Raw genomic sequence first — 24,286 nt, 5'->3', positions numbered from 1 at the left:
TTTCTCTTATTACACCTTTCATTTTATTGCATAAGTAGAAGCATCACAATTACTAAATAGTATCGTCAATTAGATTTACAAAGCAGTAAAGCAAAAACTCCTGCCACAATCTGGAACAACACTGTTCAGGTGTATAATTATTTAATCATATATTCTACATGGTCTTCAGTACCAGTTGACTACTTTTGCCTAATAGGAAACTGAAATTACATAATGCAAATATGTAAGCATGTAAAGGCAAAGAACCCAAATCTGGGTTCTGGGACAGGCTCTTTGATATTTCTAATCGTGGTGTCATCTTAATGTCTAACTTTAGAATATTTATTAGCCATTAAACAATTTATTTTGATTGTTGTATGTCACAGCCGCACTGAATCCTCATACTCTGTCCACACAGCCAACAGCAGAAGTGTTCCTTGTGCCAAAAACGCCCATCAGCATCCTGATGAAACATCTCTGAGAAGATCAGCTACATAAAAGAAAGTGAGAAAAATCAATTGGGGTTTCGTTTAAACCAATCTCAAACTTAAACCACATTTGAAGTAATTATAAATTGCTAATAAACATGTGAGGATGTAAATAATGTGCATATTCTATATTAATGGGGCATTACTAAGTTCTTAGTAAAATAAACTTTTTGTTCACCTCATCACAGCCAAAGCACCGAGGTCTGATCCTCTGGCAGTAATGGCGTCCACACAGCAGTACTCCTTCCTTCCAGAAGTAGATTAGATCTACCAAAGCTTCACCACACTCACAACACACAAAGCAGGTGGGATGCCACAGTCTTTCATACCCAGCTCTGTCTGCATACACCACAGGACTATCGGTAGCCGCCAACTTTCCACAACCACTACACCACTAAGATACAGATAGACAGACAAAGTAAACATTAGAAGCATAGGCATAAATTCCAGGGATATATTCCAAGAATGTTCTTTATTCTAAGAAATATATAAAAGAAACATATATAAATACAAAAGCAAATATGCAGAGAAATATAAAAAACAAAAATATATATGGTAATTGCTACTTTAATTTCTTTATTTTTGTATTATAATATTTTTCACACATTTATTTATTTCTGAGTTATTTATACATTTAAAATTCCCTAATTATTAATTCCACATTTATGTATTTACTTATGTATTTATGTGAACATGTATTTATTTTCACATTTATTTATTTACATTATAGATTATAAACAACATAGATCTTTATGATTTAGCAGCCCAAGACTGGATCACAGATCCAGACGCACTACCTCCTCTCGCATATCTCATCTGGTCAATAACCTTGTTTTTGGACTGAGTTTGTACACTTTGTGTGAGTTTAAGAGCTATAAATCCCTTCAAGCTCATAGTAAAATTGCACTTCTTCTTCTTTTGGAGTTTTATGATGATTAGCAAACCAGCTAAAAGAAATATGCTATTTACTGACAATATATTAATACCTACGTATCTTAATGATTGCAATGAATCAACACATGTTCATAAGATGGCACTTCTGTTTTGGCCAAGTTATTCAAACAAACAAGTTATTTTAAAGAGTCAAGAGCAGTGGGTTTGAGCAGTTGCATTTAATAAAAAAAGATATGTTATAATCGTCAAAATTGTTTAAAACCCAGTTTTATTTTGCTTGGGGTAGGCAGAGTTATTTTTTGTAACTCATGTGGTTATGTTGATTAGAAATTAATGAATACATAATTTACAATCAATAATTTACATTACATTATTTTAACAAAAATTTTTTTTTAAATGACACGCCAGACCATTTAACAAACAGAGAAAGGAAGTTAAGTTCCGACCAGACGCTTAACCACAACAACGCACATGTGTCCGATGAAACCTTCTATATTGTATTTAAAGTTTGGAACAATAGGACTTTATTTCTGTCATGCTGTGTTTAAGCATTTGTAAAAAAAAAAAGACACAAAAGATCCATGATTTTGGTATGGGGTAAGCTTGTGTGAAAAGAAAATGTAATCATCTTAGAAACTGTTAAGAATCTGAATATTGTGTGAAAACAATAAATGGTAAAAAAAAATTAATGGTATGGTTTTAATGGTATGGTCACAACAGACAAATGTTGTGCTAATTGAGTTTTGAAAATGTGACTACAGATAGGACAAAGGGATGGACAGGGGGAGGACAAAGGGATGTAAAAAATTTAAATGCCCAACATGACTGAAAGAACACAGATGCATCATATACTGTATAATCCCAATTGTGCTTATTGTCTTCATGTTTTATCAGTCAAAACATCTTTGTTTGCATATTTTTAGCAGCAGGGCTGCTATGACCTTATAAGGGTGAACAATGTAAGTAGGGGTGCACCGATATATCGGCCGTTGATGCTTGCTATGCTTCTCAATGAAATACGGTTAAATGTCGCTACATCCAAAAGCCAGAGGGTGCACTCGTGCAGAAACTCAATATGCGCTGCAGACGAAGAACCATACACACGCAGCTATGACACACAGCTCCAGGAAATGGCTTAAGGATATTTTTATATTGCTGTTCTTCAAACCTTTTCAGGTATTTTCATGATAATAAAGAATATGTATAACGATTATGTTTGACGAGTGTTGCTTTTTCAAATGCATGTTTTAAACAACTCAAACTAATAGTAATTTCAGATCAACAAGGACTTACTGATCAAAAGCCGTAGTACATGAAATAGCTGTGAATAATATCGGCTGTGTGATTCAGAATAGTTATTGGCCACGGATTATTAGTGTATATAGGCATTTATCGGTGCACCCCCTAAATGAAACGGATCCAAGCTTTTGTTTGTGTGCCAATTTGGACTGTCTCTGCACAAGAGCACCCTCAGGCTTCACGTATGAATGAAACAAACTAAAATGTCAGTAAGCAACCTCAGTGGCTTAAATCACCACATTTGAAATAAAAATGTATTAAATATTACTCCTCTGTTTGAAGTTAACATACAAAAGCATCAAATGTTGTATGAGTAATAACTGGAAAAAACGCCTATTTTATGAAAAAATACGAACAGGGGAGATTGCACCAGTAAATTGCTGAACAGCCAAGACCTTGGTCTATAATGATATACCTTCAGATTTTGTAATTTAACAAACTTTTTTTTCCAAATTTAAACCTGTTTTATCCAAATTCCCAAGAATCACTGACATGTGTTTAGAAAGATTTGCCCTAAATAATGTCTGATAAATGCATGGTGCGGAGAAGGTTGTAAAACACTTCAGAAAGACCATTCTTAATTTTTTGTAATACTTTGGCTTAAATAGTGACATTTTTACATTTAAAATATCTGCTAATGATGAGGACATTTTGATTATTATGTACAAATAAAAAATGCAGCAAATATATCAGCCATCGGCTGCCCAGCTTTCTAAATTTCGGAATTTGCATCGGCCAGAGAAAAAACATATCGGTTGACCTCTAGACTCGACCATGGAGCAGTGGTGGGCCTTGGCCGTAGAGCAGTTGTGGGCCTCGGCCGTGAAGCAGTGGCGGTCCCAGGTCGTGGACCAATGGAGGGCCTGGACGGTGAAGCAGAGACTCTCTGCCTCTTTCCTATTTACCACCCCCAAACACTGCAGTGAACTCCATGGGAACCATAGTGCAGTGTGTGGCCCAAACACACCACAAAAAATTATTAATTTAATTCTAATTAAACAATTGTAAAAAGCGCTATATAAATCAAATTGAATTGAATAGCCATAACCAGTAGTACAACATACACTGGACAGATATCTGGTTGAGCAGGCATGACATGAGCTGGCTGTGGCAAAACAGGCATGACATGAGCTGGCTATGGCAAAACAGGCATGACTTGAGCTGGCTCTGGCAAAACAGGCATGACTTGAGCTGGTTGTGTCTGACAAACATGAACATGACAAGACAAAACCCTGACAAGAGTTAACCACCCTCTTCAAATTTAGTGTAACCCACATGTTTCTACGAAATCCTTGCTCTGAGCTTATGACCCGTTCAAGTTCTTCGCAATGTTAAGTCTATGGGATTTTCGCCCCATTTTTTGTCTATGGGAAATTTTGTGTGTCTCTTAAACAGCAGCGGTAAAATGTAAACCCTAATGTCAGGTATATTCTTACAGAGTCTACCACCCTTGTCAAATGTTGTAACACACTAATGTTTCTACAAAATCCACAAGCAGAGCTATTACCCATCAAAGTTCGATGCAATGTTAAAGGAGCAGTGAATCAAAGGATCAATTTTAACTTGATATTTTGTTATATTAGAGGACATCATTCTTAAATGAACATCCTTCAAAACTGAAAATGTCCTCATTACTGAAATTTAAAATTTTTTGGCACCAAGCCAAGAAAACAGTCGGTTCAGGAATGTGCCAATGTGCGTTGTTGTAGAGATTTTTATCACCACTAGAGTTGTGCCGATAGACAATAGTATCGTGTATCAACGATCGTCAGACATATTCGCGTTAGCCGATTTTCATGACGATAGTTGGCTGATGGTTTCACATTAACATGTGCATTGTGTGCTTTTCCTTGTATGAGAGGGTTTATGGACTTCACTTTGCATGGGAGAGCTTGTAACACGCATGGCACGGATTCCTTCTTGCATGCACCTGGACTTAATGCGCGCGTCTTGGACTCTTGCTCGGCCCTGAATGCGTGCAGAATGGACTCTTTAAGCACACAAACATGTTATGAGCATGTTTCTGACTCTTCGTCAACAAATAAATTAATGAGTTACTACTGCCCCGCCCCCCCGATACTATTGTGTATCGTGATCTCACAGGCTGATGACAGGACAGTCTCAAATCTATTAGCATATTTTTACAAGTATAGGTTTTGTCGTTATTTCACTTGAAGACGCTAGTATTGCATCCCTAAATTGATATTTCGAATGATAGTGCTGTTCACCTCACAGATCTTTCATATAATAATGCTCCACAGGCTTCTAAATAGGACTAAGGTAAGAGGATGATGGTTGTCACACCTTAATTTCTTTCTTATTTTATGTCCATATCATACAAATTATTATTCCCAATAAAAGCTAATTTATTTCAGAAGACATGATTCCCTTTATATCCCATTGTGAAAAAAACATCTTTTAGAAAGAGGTTCAGAAAGTTGTTTGTTTTTTTGTGATCTCTACTCAGAACCTGTGTGCTTGCAATCTCTAGCATGCAGGCTGGGGAATCAAAACGATGGGGTTTGTCCTGTTACAATTTCTAGGGAGACTCAGAACTTGGTGCTCTGTTTTAGTCTTTTAGCACAAAGCCGGAGACTCAGAACTTTGAGGTTTTTAGTTTGTCCAGTTACAATCTCTAACACACAGGCTGGATACTCAGAACTTAGAATGTCTAAAAAAGGTACTTTTATATCATTTTATATAAGGAGGAGTTTGCATATTGGCACTTGCCTGATAGAAAAATCTTGATTGACTGTTGATGTCAGAAGGAGCCCACAGAATGTGGCCCACCATTCTTCACTGTGAAGAACTTATTTGAATATCATAAAGTACAGACTTTAAGTTTGTTTTTAGAATTTCATCTATGCATTTTCCATTTACCAAACCACTTGCAAAATTCCATTGGCATTGTCCTGAATGTAAAAAAGTATAAACATGACAGCAAAATGTTACTATATTATGCATGCATTTATTCTTGTTAATAACTTTGATTATTTAAACATTTTCTTAACACAGAGATGTCATTCAGAATGCAAGTGTCTCTAAATGAGCATGTAGTCAACAGGTGATGGTTTAATGTTGGTGGACGAATTAAAAAATGTGTTCTTTGGTAAGCCAATACTTTGCCTAGCCATGCTGTTTCCTTTTTACGATCACCCTGTCTTCGGATGAGGGTGAAGGGGGTTTGAAAGGATAAGGTGCAATTGTGCTGATCAATCAAAATGTCCTTTTCTTCTCAGCTTTGGCAAAGAGGTTAAAAAGATGGTAGTTGTCAGAGCAGCCTTATCTGATGTAACTGGACATTTGTTTGTGTTAACCCCCCAAAATCCATTCCCAATGTTGTTGGGGAGGGGTCCGTAATGCTTTGTTATACACTGTTCACTACGATTCTTAATGCCATTTCAGGATCTATGGCTATATTTACACTCTCAGAAATAAAGGTACAAAACTGTACCTTTTCTGTCACTGGGGCTGTAACCTTTCAAAAAGTACAGCTTTGCACCTAAGGATTTCTTTTTAGTACCTCAGAGGTACATACTGGGACCAAAGAGAGCTTATTAGTACCTCAAAAATACATATTAGTATCTCAAAAATACATATTAGTATCTCAAAGGTACATATTGGTACTAAATATTTACATATCTGTACCTAATGGTCCATACAATTGCCTTCTTAAAGGGTGCTGCCCCATTGACAGCTAGGGTACATATTTTGACTTTTTTCTAACAATGTAGGTCCTAAAGGTACGGTAATCTACCCAAAATTGTATTCTGTTTTTTATTCGTGTAAAGGTACCAAACGGAAACTTAGGGTACAGCCCCAGTGACAGAAAAGGTACAGTTTTGTATCTTTATTTCTGACAGTGTATGGTGAGAACCAGTTAATCTATACACACGTTAAAACCCGGAATAAACCCAAGCTAACACCTGGAGAACATAACATCTTTAAATTTCTAGAAGTCCTTCGGCAGGCACAGGCAATTTTTGATAACCCAAAATAAAGAAAAATTTTTTTTTAATGTAGAATATTGATAATTCCTGGATTAACGTGCAAGTCAACTGTTTTTTGCTCATCTTCAATGGTTCATAAAACTCACAGTTTTGATTATATAAGGCCAGTTTCCTGAACAGGGTTTATATTAATCCAGGACTAGGCCTTATTTATGTTAGGACATTTAAGTAGTTTTTACAAAAAACCTTACCTAAAAACATTACTGGTGTGCATTAACAAGTAGGGAGACAAAACAATGGCACTTGATATACTGTATGTAAAGATACGACAGTGCAAAATGTTTTTAAATTAAGGTTAGGGGCTATTGCCGCTATCCTGCACGAAGCCACATATAGCCTAATGTCACAAATCAAATTTTTTCTTAAATTATTATGTTACAAAACCACACACTCAGAAGCTTGCATATAGAGAGTAGCGTAGCATTTCCGACAACGCTAGTGGCGGCTGATGACTTCTTTTTCGAGGGCACAATATGCGAAGCTCGTCACAACATGTATGTTGCTTCGCATCTTTTGCCCTCGAAAAATAAGTCACCAGCCGCCACTGGCGTTGTCTGAAATGCTAGGCTACTCTCTTTATGCAAGCTGTGTGCTTCTGTACTCAATCCATACCTCTAATGTTGGGGCTATATTTTGTCGTAGCAATCCTTGACAATGATATTTGTGTAACCCTCAGCTACAGTAAATCATAACAGCATATTTCCTTAATCTACTTTTCTCATGTCTCCAATTCTCTGCTGTTTGTCATTGTCAGAGATTTATGACATAACTGTCAGCAATTTCCCAATTCTCTTTCCTGCACTCAAAAAAATGATTCAATCCCTTCTTAGAAATGTCACATTAAAATTGTGTTCAATTAATTTAAAATACCTCATTAAGAGCAATAAGTATATATTTTTAATAAATCTAACACAAAATTAATATGTACTATAATTTATTGCTTTCTTTTTAATTGCATTAACACAATTAGTTTGAGTCTGGGTTCTGGAAAAATAATTTCCCAGCATACTCTGCATGCATCTGCTTTTGGGAGTAATTTTTTTAATTAAGTGTAATTTCATGCATTTTTAGGTAAAGAGAAAGACTTAATAGTGTTTAATGTCCATTTATCTTATTGATTTAGAAGCGTTTTTGTTAATTTTTTTTTCAAATTGTTTGGTTACCATCGTGCAGAAGAGTGGCGCTTGTGGTTAGGTTGTGGATGTGAGATATTTCTCTCAATGAGCACTGTGTTAATGCCTGTTTGGAGATCAGTCTCTTCTCACATGCTAATCCAAAGTATCATATGTTATTATTATTAGCATGCTAACATGCGCTTATGCTAATTAGTATGATATAAAAACGTTTTATATAAAATAACAGAATTGAGTTATTCAGACTACACTACATTGAGTTATTCAAACAACGCTAAATCGAGATATTCAGACTACACTAAATTGAGTTGAGGCAACTAATTGAGTATTGCCATTTACTTTAAATTGAGTTGGACAGTTTTTTATGAGTTAGGGGTACACATTCATATTGGATGGAAATCCTGCCCACAAACTAATTGAGTTAATCCAATGAATCATTTTTTTGAGTGTGTGCATGCAATCTATAAGCTTGCTGCCGGACATTTCACTTGTTATGTGAGAATAGTAATGACTGACAAAATGACATTGGGAGAATATTGTACGCAACAGATCCAAAGCATCAATTTCAATCAGCACTGCTGCTCCCTGTACATTTCAAGCTACTGCGAATAGAAAGTGAAAGTAAAAGTAAGCACGCATTTAATTGCAATTTCAATACCAAATGCCTGAATTACATACAACATAATTACCCAACCAAATCTGCGAGAGAATGCAAAAGCATTAAACTATATTTTTCCTCCCTAAGATAGCCTGACAGGCATGGCGGAGATACATTTTGATAGCCCAACAGGAAAGCACAATAGCTCTGGGATGTTGGGCTAGCAATTTAGCGAACCCTGAACATGCTAACCCCACAAAGAATGGCCTCGTTACTCAGCCAGGGCTTGAACTGGGGACATTTTGCTGTGAGGAAAAAGTGAGCCACTGTGAGCATGCTTCCTGGAAAACTTAAAAAGGTAAGGTGGCTGTAAATGTTCGACACATGCTCTGAGTAAGAGACTAATTATAGTGTTTCAAAATGAGGGGTTTCATAGAGTCTGGAAGTAACATAGTGCTTAAGTGAGACTGGAAACAGGGTTCCTACAGGTTTCTTCAAGTTAAATTCAAGTCTTTTTAAGACCTTTTTAAGACCATTTATATAAAAAATTAATACCCATTTCACATCCCTACCAGCAAAGAAAAACTAAAATCCTTGAACTTGTGTTCATTTATTTTTCCGATGTGAAATGGGTAAAAAGATGATAAGCCAAGCAGGTGTGAAAAAAAAAATTTCAGTAGGCCACAAGAAAGTTTGCCAAACAATGTTAAGTTGTTAAGGAATTTCTGAGATTTTCTTTGATTTTTCCCGCTTCTCCTTTGCCTGTTGCTGTGTTGTGTTGCAGTCTATGGTTGTGGTGATCTTCATTTACTGAAGGCATCACGTGTTCGCAGTATTTTGTACTATGACCTGGGACTGTGTTGCGTTCTCAATTATTGGATCCGCCACTCTTTATTTATACTACGTTATTAAACAAACAGAGATGCAAACACATGTATGTTCAAAAAAGAGAAAGGTAATCTAAGCCCCCGCACCCAGGCAAATATCCAGATACTTAGACTACATTGCCACCGACCCCTGCCATCCCTACCAAACTAGTTATATAGAGTAAAATGAAATTCGAAAATCAAAAGATGCCAACATTAATTTGGAATATTCAACTTCATTTTTTTATGTTAAACCAAAACTCTTATTGAACTATCTAGCACTTCTTCTTGCTTTACTCCTTCTTCCTCTTCTTCCTGGCCACCTCCTGCAACGTAACCAGGGCCTTCCATCTGGCTGCATTCATTCAAAGCATCACAAAACACTTTACTGTTTTTGCACTGACATATCAAGCAATACTTGTGTAGATGACCCCTTTTATCAAACTATTTTGAATACAATAATATGTATAGTATATTAATGATAGAAAGTGCAGGTCTAGAGATTATAAATGTAATTGGTGTGTTATGGTTTATGTAGTTTTCTTTCCTTTTTAGATAAAGCAGAAGCAGTAAAAGTGCCTCTTTTAATTCCTCTCTTGCAGATTAAAATAGCTTTATCCACTTATTATTTTAGATTCAAAAGTCTACTTGCTGTCCCAGTGTTTGGTGACTTTATATTATAGCTTTGCGTTTTTTATATCTAGAGTCAGCTTGAGCTTTGCTCGTGCAATGGGCTTGACATTCACATTTCTTTTTTGCTACTATCTCTGTGATCTTTGAGCAAACTTTTTAGATATAAAAAGATGGTTCATTAATAATAATATTATTAAACAAAGGGACGGAGAAAGAAACTGCAGCGCGTGGTCGTGACTTTCAAACCAAGCCAGTAGTTATCGCAATAGAAACGGAGGCACGCAGCTTGAAACTGCACGTGAACTTTAGCGCTGACTGACTCTGATCACAGCCGTTTTCTGATCGCCTCGGGTTTTACACATACTGTTAATCGGACCCGGTCCTCCGTGAAAACCTCTATGCATACAACTCTGCTCAAGTTCAGAAACATGTGACGCTGAACTCGCTTCATGTCGCACCCAATTCATCGAGAAACAGCAGACTCATCGGGAGAGACACGATGTGCTCGCAACCAAAATGCCATTAATAATGAAAAGCCGCAGGCGCCGAAAAGCGATGTGTTTGCATCCCTGATTTAATCAAAATGTGGTTGACAAAGAAACTTTTAAGGAAAAATACAATATGGAGAAGTTACATACAGCACAATTTTTAAGACCAAGACATCAAAATTTAAGACTTTTTAAAGTCTTTTTAAGGTATTATTTCCAAAATCATAAATTCAATGCTTTTAAGGCTTTTTAAGACCCCGCGGGAACCCTGTGGAAAGAAAGCTGCTATAATAACGTATAACATGTTAAGAATCATTTTTTAAAATGATGTAGTTATTTTAAGTAACTGAATTTAGCAACAATCATTTTGTATGATATGTAACTTAAATTACTTGGAATTTGTGAGTGCATTACTTAGAATAAATGCTTCAATAAACTCACATATTCACTTTTCTGGCTGTTCTTCTCTGTTGTATCATTGGCAGTGGTCTCTGTATTGTACTGTTCTGGATTGGTGGGGTCTCTCTCATTCTTTTGCTTGGCTTTTCCTTCTTCCCCAGGCAAAGCAATTTTCCCCACTCCAAGAGCTTCCTCCTTATAGGATTTCACAAACTGAGCCATGGCCTTTAGCTCTGCCTCAGACATACTGTGACAGTATGTGTGGTCCTGATCATAGGGGGGCAACTGTCTTAACAGTTGCTTGTGACGATATAACGCCCCTTCCGTTCCAGCTACAGGTCGCCTGTCTTCAGGGAGAAGCTCCATATATTGCATTGCCTGGGAGAGAGAGACAATAGTCAAAGCTTTTCAACAAAATTTCATGCCTGTAACTTCCAACGGTATGTCACCATTTGCTTGCTTTCTTGTAATACTGAGCTGCCCAGACTATGATCCAACCCAGAGCTACGACTACAGAGAATGAGTCAGGATCATCAGTGCCCTCATCTACAGCCTCATCATCCAGTTGAACCTCAGCAATGTACATGTCACCAGCAAGAAACCAGGTGGACATGCAAACTGCCCAGACCACCTGGACTCACAGAAACTGCAGGTGACAACTAATGAAGAGGATCAAGTTCCTCAGAGGGAAATAAAAAAGTTTCAAGATGCAACTGCAACACTCCACAAAGAGACATAGAGAGCAGTAGGAGTAGAAAGCCAGAAAAAATCCAAAAAGCGAAAGCTCACTTTATAATGGCACAGGCAGCACACAGCACAATGCCATGGCCAATGCCATCTGCAAGCAGCACCAGCTGAACCCCAAGAACCTGCTGGACACAGTGCAAACACTGCATCATTTAGATTCATAGTGGGTCTGATCGATCGAGTAAGATTGTGTTATCTATTGTGTCAAATGCTGCATTAAGGTCTAGTAAAATAAGAATAGACATTTTACCACGATCGGATGTTAAAATGAGGTCATTAGTGACTGAGGGCCTTAATTTTTCATACGTATTATTATTCCCTAAGAATGCGCATACTGTAGTTGGGTTGCCACTACTTTTTCTAACATTTTATAAAGAAAAGGGAGATTTTAGATTGGTCTAAAATTGTAAAGATCTCCTTGGTTGAGGTGCGTTTTTTGATTTGCGGTCGAATAACTGCCAGTTTAAAAGCTGTTGGCACGTATCCTAGTTCTAGCGATGAGTTAAAGATATTTAGTACTGGGTCTGACAATACAGTAATTTAGTCTTTTAATAATTTTGTGGGAACAGGGTCTTATATACACAATGATGATTTGGATTATTTTATTAGTTTTGAGAGCTCTTCTATTTTAGTAGCTTTTAATGACTCAAGATGTTCATGTGGTAATCTATGTAGTAATCTAGTGTTCGATGTAATATTATGTAAAATGACCATAATAACCATAATTGTTAGTAAAGAAGTTCATGAAGTTGTGACTATTATGTTGGAGTTTAGTATCGGTTTCTGTTTGTTCTTTGTTTCTCGTCATCTTTGCAACTGTGTAAAAGAGGAAATGAGGGTTATGGTTTCCTTTAATAAGCTTGCTGAGATGGGTAGATCTGGCAGTTTTTATAGCTTGTATTGTTGAACACTCTCTTTCCATGCTAAATAAGAATCAAAGAAAAAGCGCCAGCACCATGGTATGACCATCATACCACAGCCCTTAAAAAGGTAACTAGAAAAATGGAACGATATTGGAGAAGGACAAAGTAAGAGGTATACCTCTAACTTTGTCCTTCTCCAATATCGTTCCATTTTTCTAGTTACCCTTTTAAGGGCTGTGGTATGATGGTCATACCATGGTGCTGGCGTTTTTTCTTTGATTCTTATTTATCTAATTGGGGCAACAGCTTCCAGGGTGCTAAAACAAACGTTGTTGAGGGTTTCTATTACAATATCCAGATCTTTATGGTTATCTGCTGTGGGTTTCATTTGGGACAGGTCTGGGAGAGTACTAATAAAGCTATCTTTAGTAGTGGAAATTATTGTTCTGCCTAAACAGTAGCTTGTTGACCAAGCTATAATATATAGAAGTATGGTATATGAGACAAGGCAATGGTCTGAAACCGCATCCCTCTGAGGTGATGTAATTAATGTTAAGCCCAAGTGACAGAAATAAGTCTAATGTAGTTTTGTCTGGTACACAGAGAGTTTAGAACATCCATAAACGTTAGTGCTAATGCATCTTAGGACTAGCGTTAGGACACCCCCTCAATGGACTGTCACTCCACACAGGATGCATCCTGCACAAATAAAATAACATTTACCCTAACCCTAATGCCAGAAACCATCTCAAATGGTATTGAATCCAGTCTATCTAAGCCACACAAGACATTGAAGCATCCACCAATGTCTTATAACTGTGATGTTTCCTCTTCATCAAAGCATGCGAAAAGGTCTGAACATCCAAAAACACCCAAAATTGGGTACAGGTGCTGGGCAACGTTAACGTATAATAAATCAATACAAAAACAACAAAGAAGTCTGCACACGGATAAAATTAATAAAAGTCAGCTCTTCAAGAATGCAAGGCACTGTGCGTCCAGAGCAGGTGTTTTGTGGGTAAATGACAAACCTAACTGACTTAGAAACAGAAGACCTTTAGAACTGTGAACAATGAGCTAGAGCCAAGCATCAACACCTGTTCCATGCACCCAGCACCATCATGTGAAAGAACACTCTTAACAGCCTTAACAACCAGGCTGACATACTCAAAATGCAATTTGTGGCCACCAGCGGTCACTAGCAACATTGTTCTTTTGGTTTAGATATGCATATTCCCATGTATGAGTGGTTTCAGATCACCTGTAACAAGTAGATATGTTAGTTTGATTTTGAATTTGCTTGTATTCATGCAAGTTCTTTAATGAGTTTTAATGAGAATAAATGAATGCACTGTAATCACTAAAACAATGAACTTTATTGATAATTCGTCTCTCCTTTACAGTACATTTGGCCAAAGAATTTTATCTCTGTCACAATGTATATGCTCACGAGCCATCATGATAAAAAAAACTGCATGAATGTTGAATCTATTCATGATAAGCTTCTGTGTCAACAGAAGGCTCACTTGGTTGTAAGGGTTGTGATCGTAGACATTTCCATCTTTTAGAGGAGAAGAACTCCTCAATTCGATAAAGAAAATGAGAATATGAGAGAAAGAACTCCATTCTGAAATGTGAGTGAAATTAAAGCCACTGTTGCAGCAGTGTTGAATGATAAAATTGGACATTTTCCCAGAAAAATAATAAAAAATAACAAATGAAAGAGCTTTCTTTGGAAAAATAGTACATACATTTCTGTGATTTGTGTAAAACCAATATATAAAGTTGCGTTTTCTTAATGGTAGTGTCATGATTCCGCCCTCTTGTCCTTGTTTTAGTATAAGTCATGAGGCAGAATCATGACAGGCCCATGTTTTGTGTGAAAGCACTGGCCTTGATTATTTAAGCCATGTGCTTTCTGTCTCGTCTCTTGACCCCGCCCCCTTGTTTCCTCATTAATTATCCCATTATTGTTTGATTCATGTCACCTGTTCCCCTCTTGTTTTGCTCCCCTATTTAATGCCCTTGTGTTTGTTGTCTTGTGCAGATTCGTTTTGTTAATACCTGCATTTACCTGTGTGATATAGTCAAGAGTGTTTTGTCAAGTTTATTGTTCATATCCTAGTCTTGTTCCTGTTTTTGTTTAGTCAAGTCCTGTTAGTTGTCATTGTAAGTTTTAGTCTTAGTCATTGTCTTGTTTTACCCCCCTCGTGGGTCTTTTGTTTGAAAGTCTTTTATTAAAAGTTTTTTGAGTTCATCTACGCCTGCGCCTGGGTTCTCTTTCTTTCTCCTTTCGGAGAAATTCCTCACAGGTAGTGTGTGTCAATTTTAGTGGAATCTAGTGAAATTGCAAATTACAAACAACAGCTATTTTTAAAACGTATATGGTAGCCGCCACAGGAAAAACATGTCATTGTCTGAGACAATGTAGGGATGAAACGGGCTCTGTAAAACAGTTTGTCCATTTAGGGCTCCTGTAGAAAGATGATGGTAACTTCCATGTAAGGGGACATGTGGTGTATGTAAATAAAAAAGTCTCATTCTAAGGTAATAAAAACAATGCAGTTCATTATGTAAGGTCTTTATACACCACTTATAATATAGTTATGTATATAATATTGCATTTCTGTCGAGAGTCCATTGTATGACACCCTGTATGAGCTATTGTTAAAGCAGTTATGAGTCCTGTGCAGTGTTTTGAGAAAATTATGTATGTGATTTATAATTTGTATGAAATGAATGAAAACTTACAATCTGGGGTGCATTTTAGAAATCAACTATGGTTGCAAGTTCGGTTGTTACAAATAGAGTTCAATGGTAACAATGTTCATATTTAGCTAATCCTTTTGGGAAATGCAGCCCTCTCAAGGACAATTACAAAGTGTTCAGCTCACTCTGTAAACTGTGAATTAGAGAAATCTGTCAGATTGATTGAGAAAAACTGTAAAGGTTTGTGTCTTTTACTTTTTTTAATTGATATTTTATCAGTTGTAAAAACAGTGTGTAGTCCCAACTGGTGGATATTCTGTAAAGCAGAACACATTTATTTCACTTCAGAGAAACATCCTTGTAAGATGTTGTGGCACATTGGTGGATGCAGAGAGAAAAAATGTGCATCCTTAATGGCCACATCTGAACCATTATGGGGTAGTCACATGTGCTCCAGTGTATCCAGGCAGATGGTAAAGATGTCATTGTCAAGCAAAACAATAAAGATAAGATATTACAAGGAGAAATACAGAGGGTTCACCACAAGATACAAAAGCCTCAAGAATAGGAAGGGTGTATTATACTCCTAAAAAAGTCAAACAATCTCTATAAAAGCTTTATTTGGAGAGATTAAACTAATATCAACCTGTATAAGACTAATGAGAATAAAAATGACGGAGAAGGCTAAGAACATCTCATGATATCAGCAGACAACATCTTCAGAAAAATAGTGTTCAGGGAGTGTGATTGCATTTCCATGTATGGTTTCCTAAGGCACTGGGTCGCTGGTGTTTTTTGGTGATGTAACCTAAGACAGAAGCATCCAGATTATTTTTTCATTTCTCTGGACATTGTGAAGGGGTTTTTCTTAATCATGGAGAGAATAATGCCATCATTCACCACTGTTATCCTATATAGACATACATGCTTAAAGCTTTAAGCCAATATTCATTATAGGACTGTAACTGGAATACATTTTGGTAAACAGCTAAAATAACACAAATTGTGACTCTGTTCAAATATTTCTGGACCTAACTGTATAAATACTATCCAACAATCTCTTAATTCTGATAACCAGATGGTGCCCAGTCACTGCACTCCCAGAGGCATCGGGCAAATGCCACAGGAGCTGCATCAAACCCTTAAGAGCCTGCATTGCTGGCAACTATCTGCTACTGTAAAGTTATAACACTCAACACGGGACAGCACAGGTAGGTATTCACATCACAGATCCTTATGCGCACAGCATAAGTTGGGCGCTGAGTAGAAAGTGTTCGCGACTCAAAGCACAACACGATAGAAATCTAAGTCATCGCATAACACCCCAGCAAGCAGATGTAAAGCTGGTTGGAGTGCCCTTACAGAACGGCAGCTGATTCTACCAGTTCAGGGACTCGAATGACTGATCCTCTCTCCAATTCCACATTTACTTGCAGCAGAATCGAACTGGGGCACACAAACTGCTGGCACTTGGCCAACCATAGCTTGTCCCCTACGGGAGTGCAACAGGGAGAAGCACAAAGTGTGTACTCTCTCCTTGTTGGATCTCTCATCAATAATTAGATGATTGGATATAAGCTGGATGCCGCGGGGACCAGGGGTATAAGAAGGCATCCCATACAGACACACTCGCTACCAGTGCCGAAGCAAGTGCCTACAGGGATGCAAGGATGGCATGGAGACGCAGCGTCTCGTTCCCTTCTCAGTCAGACGTTCCCTTTCGAGGAACTCAAGCTGCATCTCCATAGCAATGCTTTGGAGAACGAGATGCCCACGCTTCCATACTACCAAATGCCTGTAGCGTGCATAACTGAACACAGTCAAGGCAAAAGAACCTGGGACCCTAAAGAGGGGTCTAGGTCTAGACCATAAAATCTGACGAAGGTGAGCGGCGAAGACCAACCGGCCGCATCACACACGTCCTGAAGAGAGGTGCCTAACCCTTAGGCCTTAGAGGCAGCCATACCCCGGGTAGAGTAGGCCCTCACAGCGACGGGTGAGGGTATGCCCTAATGTTCATAAGCCAGTGAGATATCATCCACTATCCATCTGCTCAAAGTCTGCTTGGTTGCCGGTAAACCCTTTCTGGGTGAACCAAAGCACACAAATAGCTGCTCGGACTTCCTCCAATGAGCAGTCTGTGAACGTATGTGCCCAGTGCTCGCACGGAACACACCAAATTCAGCTTTTCTTGGTCTGCGCTCCTGAAGGGGGGAGGACAAAGGGCCTGTAGAACAATGGGCCTCGGCACATTGTTCAGCACCTTGGGAATATAACCTGGCTTCGGGTGTAAAAAAGCCTTAGCCATCCCAGGTGCAAACTCCAGACATTTTAGGGATACTGACAGGGCCTGAAGGTCCCCCACCCGCTTTAAAGATGTAATAGCCAGAAGGAACACCGTCTTACAGGCCAGAAGCCAATCTGGTGACGTCTCAAGTGGTTCAAACGGAGCCAATGAGAGCCCTTCCAGCACGACCGCTAAGTCCCAGGTAGGTACCCTAGAGCGAATAACGGGTCAGTTTGGAAAGGGAAATCTACAGGATCCATGTCGGCCATTTCCAAGGGTCTGGGATACTCTGCCCCATCACCCATGGAAATAAGCTCCTGATCTGCAGCACCTGCTTCACTCCCTTCCGATAAAACTCCATTTTCCACCAAATGCTTAAGAATCACCTTCTTGAGTTCGCATTTCACTGCACCACGAGGAACTTTAATCTGGTACAGGTCGGCGATCGAAAATAAATCATCCTTACGGTAAATATCCAATTGAAGGTTGAATTGCAAAATTTTCCAATTCGAATTTCGAGGACATTCCGAATTCCCTCCTCCCTAAAGTGAAAACCACTAGCCAAACAAAACTATATAAAGTAAATCTCATGAGTCCTATTTTTAAACAAATTCACAAAAAAAAAAAAAAAATATCGATCTCGCTTTTTAAGACGAGCCCCCAATTTCTGTTACGACCGTCTAGGGGTCAATCGCAACAGAACGGGCAAATGAGACTCTTGATACGGAGAGATTACAATATACAAAATTTCTTTATTCACTAACAGACAAGGATTTAGGCTTCAGGGGAGGACAAGGCCAAAATAATAAACAAAACAATCTTCTTCAAAATACCTCTTACTTACTTAAACCAAAATGAAAGAAAATAAAGTACAAACATTACTTACCTAACTCCCTTTCTCAAATAAACAATATTCAAAGAGTCAAAATAAATGGCGTCGATCCCCCTACATACCTTGTCACAATATGTTGGTGAATATTTGATAAAAGTGAATAACATGTATCTGGCTAATCAGAATCCGTAATCGTAGTCAAATATCAGGCATGGGTCAAGCACAAACAAATCTATCCAATAATAAACAAAACAAAAATAAAATAAACTCACAGGCTCAACACACTCTGAACATAAACTTACAATACTTTCTCTCTGCTATGACTTTCAACAATTAACAAATTTGTGACCAGTCACGGAAAGTAGGGACACAAGTCGGATCTGGGGCATTTTGAGTTATTCATAGATTCTGAAAGTGCAGTTTCTAAGCTTTCAAACGATGTGTAACACATGGAAATCTGATAAGATTTGGAGAAGTTGTGGCCATTTGAATGTAACACATTCAAGAAAGAGAATGCTGAGAAATTTGAGAAAGAAAAAAGTTAACACTTTCCCTTTTCCCTGGCTGGAGAGACAATAGGGCTCATTTACATCTCATTTAGCTAAGCCATACCCCCTGTAAAGCCGTTTTGAGATACAGATGTTCTAGCATCATATGCAGTATTTTATTACAGAAGTCCGAATTAACAACATGCAAAAATAAACAGGACTTTTACCTTTGTGGGGAACACAAGTCAAATCCAGTCTGTTTCAGATGTGTGAATCATCCAATGATTTTTGTCCACAAATGCGTATAATCCGTGAAATATAGATATATAGTCTATTGTTTACATCAGATTTCGCATGAACTTCTGGTAATACAATATAATATACAATCTGAGGACTATTTACATCGTAACATGTAAGGGTATATCAGATTACACTCCGGTATTTAAGTTCCGTCAAACACATAAACCCACCGATCTCTGTGTAACTTATGAGGTTGACTTCATGCTGCACTGCAAAACGTCAATGTACCGCGAGAGCGAGTCGAAATTAAACTATACTCCGTAAGATTTCTTGAAGAGCTCTCGCGGTACTTTGACGTCATCCGACTGCGGCGCCCCATAAAGTCAGTGACGCGACTGACGTACGATGCGGCTGACTGTTATTTGTTCCGCCCCAGCTTCTTTTATTTTTCTTTTGTTTTGTGCGCCCGAGCTTCATTTACAGTCTGGGGATACGCACGCTATGGACTATGGACATGGACTACTTTGATGATGTTTTTATTACCTTTCTGGACATGGAAACCGTACATAGATTTTCAATGGAGTAGACAGAAAGTACTCGGACTAAATCTAAAGTTAAAACATCTTAAACTGTGTTCCGAAGATGAACGGAGGTCTTCCGAGTTTAGAACGACATAAGGGTAAGTCATTAATGACATTATTTTCAGTTTTGGGCGAACTATCCTTATTCAGTTGTCACGCTGTTCCCTTTGGGGGCGGAGGCGAAAACACAAGCTTATCCAGTATGTAAATATACACACAGACTATGACGCCCCCCGCTGCACGCTAGAATCTCCGGAAAAACAAGCCAATGCAAAATGTATGCTTTTAAATATACATAAACTGCTATCTCAAACATGGATAGGCTTCTTTGTGATCTCAACCTACAGATTCTGCAATAAAACGAAAATCACAAATTTTGAAAAAAAAAACTTTGATTTTTATTTTCTCGAAACTTGTGCTGCCGACTTGTGTCCCTGGTTTCCGTGACGGGTCACATTTTGATCAATACTTGGAGGATATAAGAAAGACTAATACACAAGCACAGCACACAAAGTAATCACAATGGCAGCGAAGACCTCAATCAGTGATCCAGGCAGTCCTTTTATCTGGAACAGGTGGAGATAATGACCAATCACAGCCTCCATCACATTATCTCCAAGAACCGCCTTTCTGAAACAAATGTCAAATATAGAGAGAAGACACAAGAGGGCAGCACAGAAATCAAACAAATGACTGAAGGTCATAACACAACCAATGGGTGCCGCAAAGAAGGCGGCCACCAATGGGTGTCTACTCACTGATTAGCCTTCCACAGGAGTATGGTAGGCAGAAACTGCTGCCACATAGACCTTAAAAGTGGAAGGGGTTAACCCATCAGAGAAACGCTCCTGCAGAAACCTCAGCACCACGGTGACAGGGCAGTTGACCGGGTCTGTCAGACGAGCTGAGCATCAGGAGGTGAAAATTTTCCACTTAACAGAATAAATTTTCCTTGTGGAGGGAGCTCTGGAGTTAAGAATGGTCTCCACAACCTCAGCTGGGAGACCCGAGTCTATGAATGCGGCCCTCTCAGAGGCCAGACCCATAGTTTCCACATCTCTGGACAGAGATGAAAGATTACACCCCCCACTTGAGACAGCAGGTCCCTCCTGATTGGAATCTCCCACGGGTGGCTCTCCAGATGAGGTCCGAGAACCATACTCGGGCCGGCCAGAATGGGGCTACTAGCAGGAGCCGGACCCTGTTCTGGCGAACCCACTCCAGAACTCCCGGGATCAACGTGACCGGGGGAAGGCATACAGACGTAGTCTCGGCCACGTCTGCACCATGGCATCCAAACCAAGTGGAGCTGGATGCCTCAGGGAGAACCACAGCGGGCAATTTGTGGTGTCCTGGGATGCAAACAGATCTACCTCTGCACGTCCAAATATCATCCAGATGTGGTCTCCACTCCCCTGGGGAGGTCTGTTGTCTTGACAGGGCATCTGCCACATTCAGGTGGCCTGGTATATAGACTGCCTTTAGCGAGCACAGCTTGTCCTGCGACCAAGGGAGAATCTGTCACGCCAGCTTGTAAAGTTTCCGTGACCATAGACCTCCTTGGTGACTTATGTACGAGACCACAGATGTGTTGTCTGTCCGGACAAGAACAAAGGACAAGATGGCCCCTCAGGTCTGAAAGGAAATGCCTGAGTCCAAACCATTTTGCCATCATTTCCAGGCAATTTATGTGCCATAGCTGATGATGCGGTTTCCAGCGATTTTGATCTGACAGCCTTCCATAATCGCACCCCAACCTGTGAGAGATGCATCTGTTGTCAGCGTCACACGCCAACAACACGCACCTAGCACAGGACCTTGGGATAAAAACCCCAGCTTTTTCCACATTACCAGAGTACGCAGACAACGGTGCGTGACATTGATCATATGAAATGGATTTCCTCTCGGGGAAAACCTTTTGGTCTTCAGCCACCACTGTAGAGGTCTACAGGCCAGTGGGAATAACGCTGGACGCGGCTGCCATAAGACAGTCTCTGGAACTGCTTCACCGTATGCAGCTGGCCCAGCCTGAGCGCTCTCATGCCATTTATAATGACACCAATGTGTGCAGGTGAAAGCTGCGCCCGCATCGTCATGGCATTCCAAATCACACCCAAATAAGTGGTTCTCTTTTTGGTATTCAGACGCAAGCCCAGATCTCTCATATGAGCGAGAACAACATCTCGATGCTGAACTGCCCTCTGTTCTGAGTCCCCCAGAACGAGCCAGTCCTCTATGTAATTTAATATGCGAATGCCTTGCATGCGCAGGGGAATCAAAGCCTATGTTTTTTAGTTGAGACTGTTATTTAGGGCAAATCTTTCTAAACACATTTACATTCTCATTTCTGAGGCGCTATAAGTGACTAATCGTGCTGACAGCGACGTCTTGTGAGTTTAGTGTTGGTACAGATCTGTTGTTTCAACCGTTCATTCAAACGAGTCCGTTCAAAGGAGTCAGTTCGCGAATCGGACGCGCTGTGTTCTAATCCAGGCTGAGCAGCGCAAAACTGAAAAACATTTCCTCAGTGGATATGATTTGGTCTTCCGACCTTTCGCCATCGAGTCAGTTTTGTTTTGAGTAATAAAAGCAGGGACACAGTTTAAAGACAGAAAGCGTGCGCACACAGCTCTGCTCTCTCTGTCACGCAAACAAAACTCATGAGCCTAATCTTTGCACGGACAGTGCACCGCAAGACATAAGCCTGCCGCGCTGTTGTACTGGCTGCTTAATTCGCGCAATCCCGCCAACGTTTACTAAAGCTGTTTGTGAACAAGGCATGGCTGCACACACACGGGACCACTGCATGAAAAGTGAGATTTTCGTCCCCGTAAGCGCCTGTAGGCTCCTGAAAATCTCCCTAATTTTCGGCAGCTTTCCTCAATCTACAGGCAGCGAGCGTCGCGTTTGTCTGTGTCACAAACTGTCATAAACGAACCATGACGTAGGTGGAGAGCCCCGCGCGGGTGCGATGCCTCTAATTAGCATATGAATAGCAGCGAAACCTCTGCCGGCCAGTTAGAGCGTCTCTGGCGTAATTAGCATGTGAATAGCAGCAAAACTAGAGTAATGGCCCACTTGAATGTAATCACTCAGTATTGGCTGAAGCCACAACTTTTAAACAAGTAAAATCCCCCGTGAATGGTTGGCAGATCACTTCAAACCAATCACAAGGGATTTTTCTTGTTTAAAAGTAGTGGCTTCAGCCAATACCGAGTGAGTAAATTCAAGTCGGGCCGTTACTCGAAAGAGGGGGGTTATTGGGCACCCTGGCTCATTATAAATGTAAACCCCAATAATAATAATAATAATAAATAATTTATGTTATCATTTTTTATATATTAATGTCATTGTGCTATGTACTACATTATTCACAACATCAAGGAATATAAGAGAAAACAAAGAGGTTTATTTATAAACCCACAGCTGTTTATTCAAAGAAAGAGCTTTATTTATAAACACACAACTATGTACAAAGCAGCATAATGTATCTTATATTGTCCTCCAAACACGTCAAAAAGTGCCTAAGACGTTCGGGAAAGATCCCTAAAAATATTTTTCAAAGTGATCAAAGTGTTGAAAAAAAAAGTGATCAAAGTCTTGAAAAAAAATCAAAACCGTTGTAAAAAAGTCACTTTTTCAGGCGTATATGGTGAGTTGCTCTGTACTTTGGTATCGCCTTTAATCTGGATTGCAGCGTGGCACAGAGCTCGGAGAGTTCCAGGTTGCGAGAGGGCGGTGGCCGCACAATCCATCCAGACACCCCGCCAACAATGCCGTCTTCCTCATCAGATATGAGATCTATGGTGGCGCACTTCCAAATGTCCATCTCATCCTCAGCCAGCACACTTCGTCTCGCTTCCAGCAACTGTAATACAATCAATAAAGACAATAAGTGACCTGAAAAATACTCACATTGACAAAAAACTGATCTAATATAATAAATCTTACCCTTTTTCTTCTGGATCGACAACGAGCTAAACTTTTCGCATTTTCCGCCTGCGATGCGAGTTCAGGTTGTTTGTATCTGAAACTCCGGCGTACCGACTCATAATACGTCTTACGGGCAGCTGGAAAACAATTAAATGAGACTGGTATTAATAAAAAGAGTCACGGTACAATTAAACAAGAAATGAGGAAAAACATTAGAAGTTATACTTACAAACAATGTCGTCATTCTCAGCAGTAAAGCTGGACTTGCTGAAATAGCCCCAAGCAAATCGGAGGTCACGGCTTTGTTATGAGGCGACGTTAGTCTGTGAAAACAAAATGTGCGGGTTTAAGCTCGGATCTATTAACGTATCTATTTCCTTATACAAGAATAAAAACATATTCTTTAAATCGTAACGTAACCTTTGCTCTGGTTCATAGCGCCTGCAGTGTGCCTCAGAGACGCTGTACAGCCTCCTAAAAATTACAAGACAAAAACGCCTCTTAGTTATAAAACACACAGCTTGGGCTACTTAAAAAAATATGCTTATACATAAAATTATTCTTACCACAATCTTGAGATTGTGCAGCCGTCTTCTCTTCTTGGAGAGTTACAAACACCAAACCAAACGTCTGTTACGCTCTTCGACAGTGCTGTGTGAGCCTTGGCCATGACCTCGCACGTGATTGGACGAAGGCGAGAAGCCTGTCGGGCTCCTCCAATCACATGCGAGGTTATTGATATAAGGAAAATCTTGTAAGACGTGCGCGCATGCGTATGATATAAACAACAAACGCGATGTGCCGGAAGCTCTGTGTGAT

General features: G+C 39.4%; 1 protein-coding gene across 2 annotated transcripts in view; it reads right to left on the bottom strand.

The window, feature by feature from the left end:
* The window catches only part of lmcd1 (LIM and cysteine-rich domains 1), a 158,394-nt gene continuing 134,108 nt past the window's right edge, over positions 1 to 24,286 (bottom strand). For both annotated transcript variants that reach the window (XM_065259357.1, XM_065259355.1), the window contains 3 exons: positions 10,830 to 11,165; positions 646 to 861; positions 1 to 469 (listed from right to left, as the gene is read on the bottom strand). In XM_065259357.1, the coding sequence (XP_065115429.1) occupies positions 341 to 469; positions 646 to 861; positions 10,830 to 11,165 (681 nt within the window). In that variant the 3' untranslated portion in view covers positions 1 to 340. The remainder of the gene's footprint in view (positions 470 to 645; positions 862 to 10,829; positions 11,166 to 24,286) is intronic.

Source organism: Paramisgurnus dabryanus, chromosome 24, assembly GCF_030506205.2.
Source record: "Paramisgurnus dabryanus chromosome 24, PD_genome_1.1, whole genome shotgun sequence".
NCBI classification, from domain to species: domain Eukaryota; kingdom Metazoa; phylum Chordata; class Actinopteri; order Cypriniformes; family Cobitidae; genus Paramisgurnus; species Paramisgurnus dabryanus.
The sequence above is the reverse complement of the archived record's forward strand: the minus strand, read 5'-3'. Positions and strand labels throughout refer to the sequence as shown.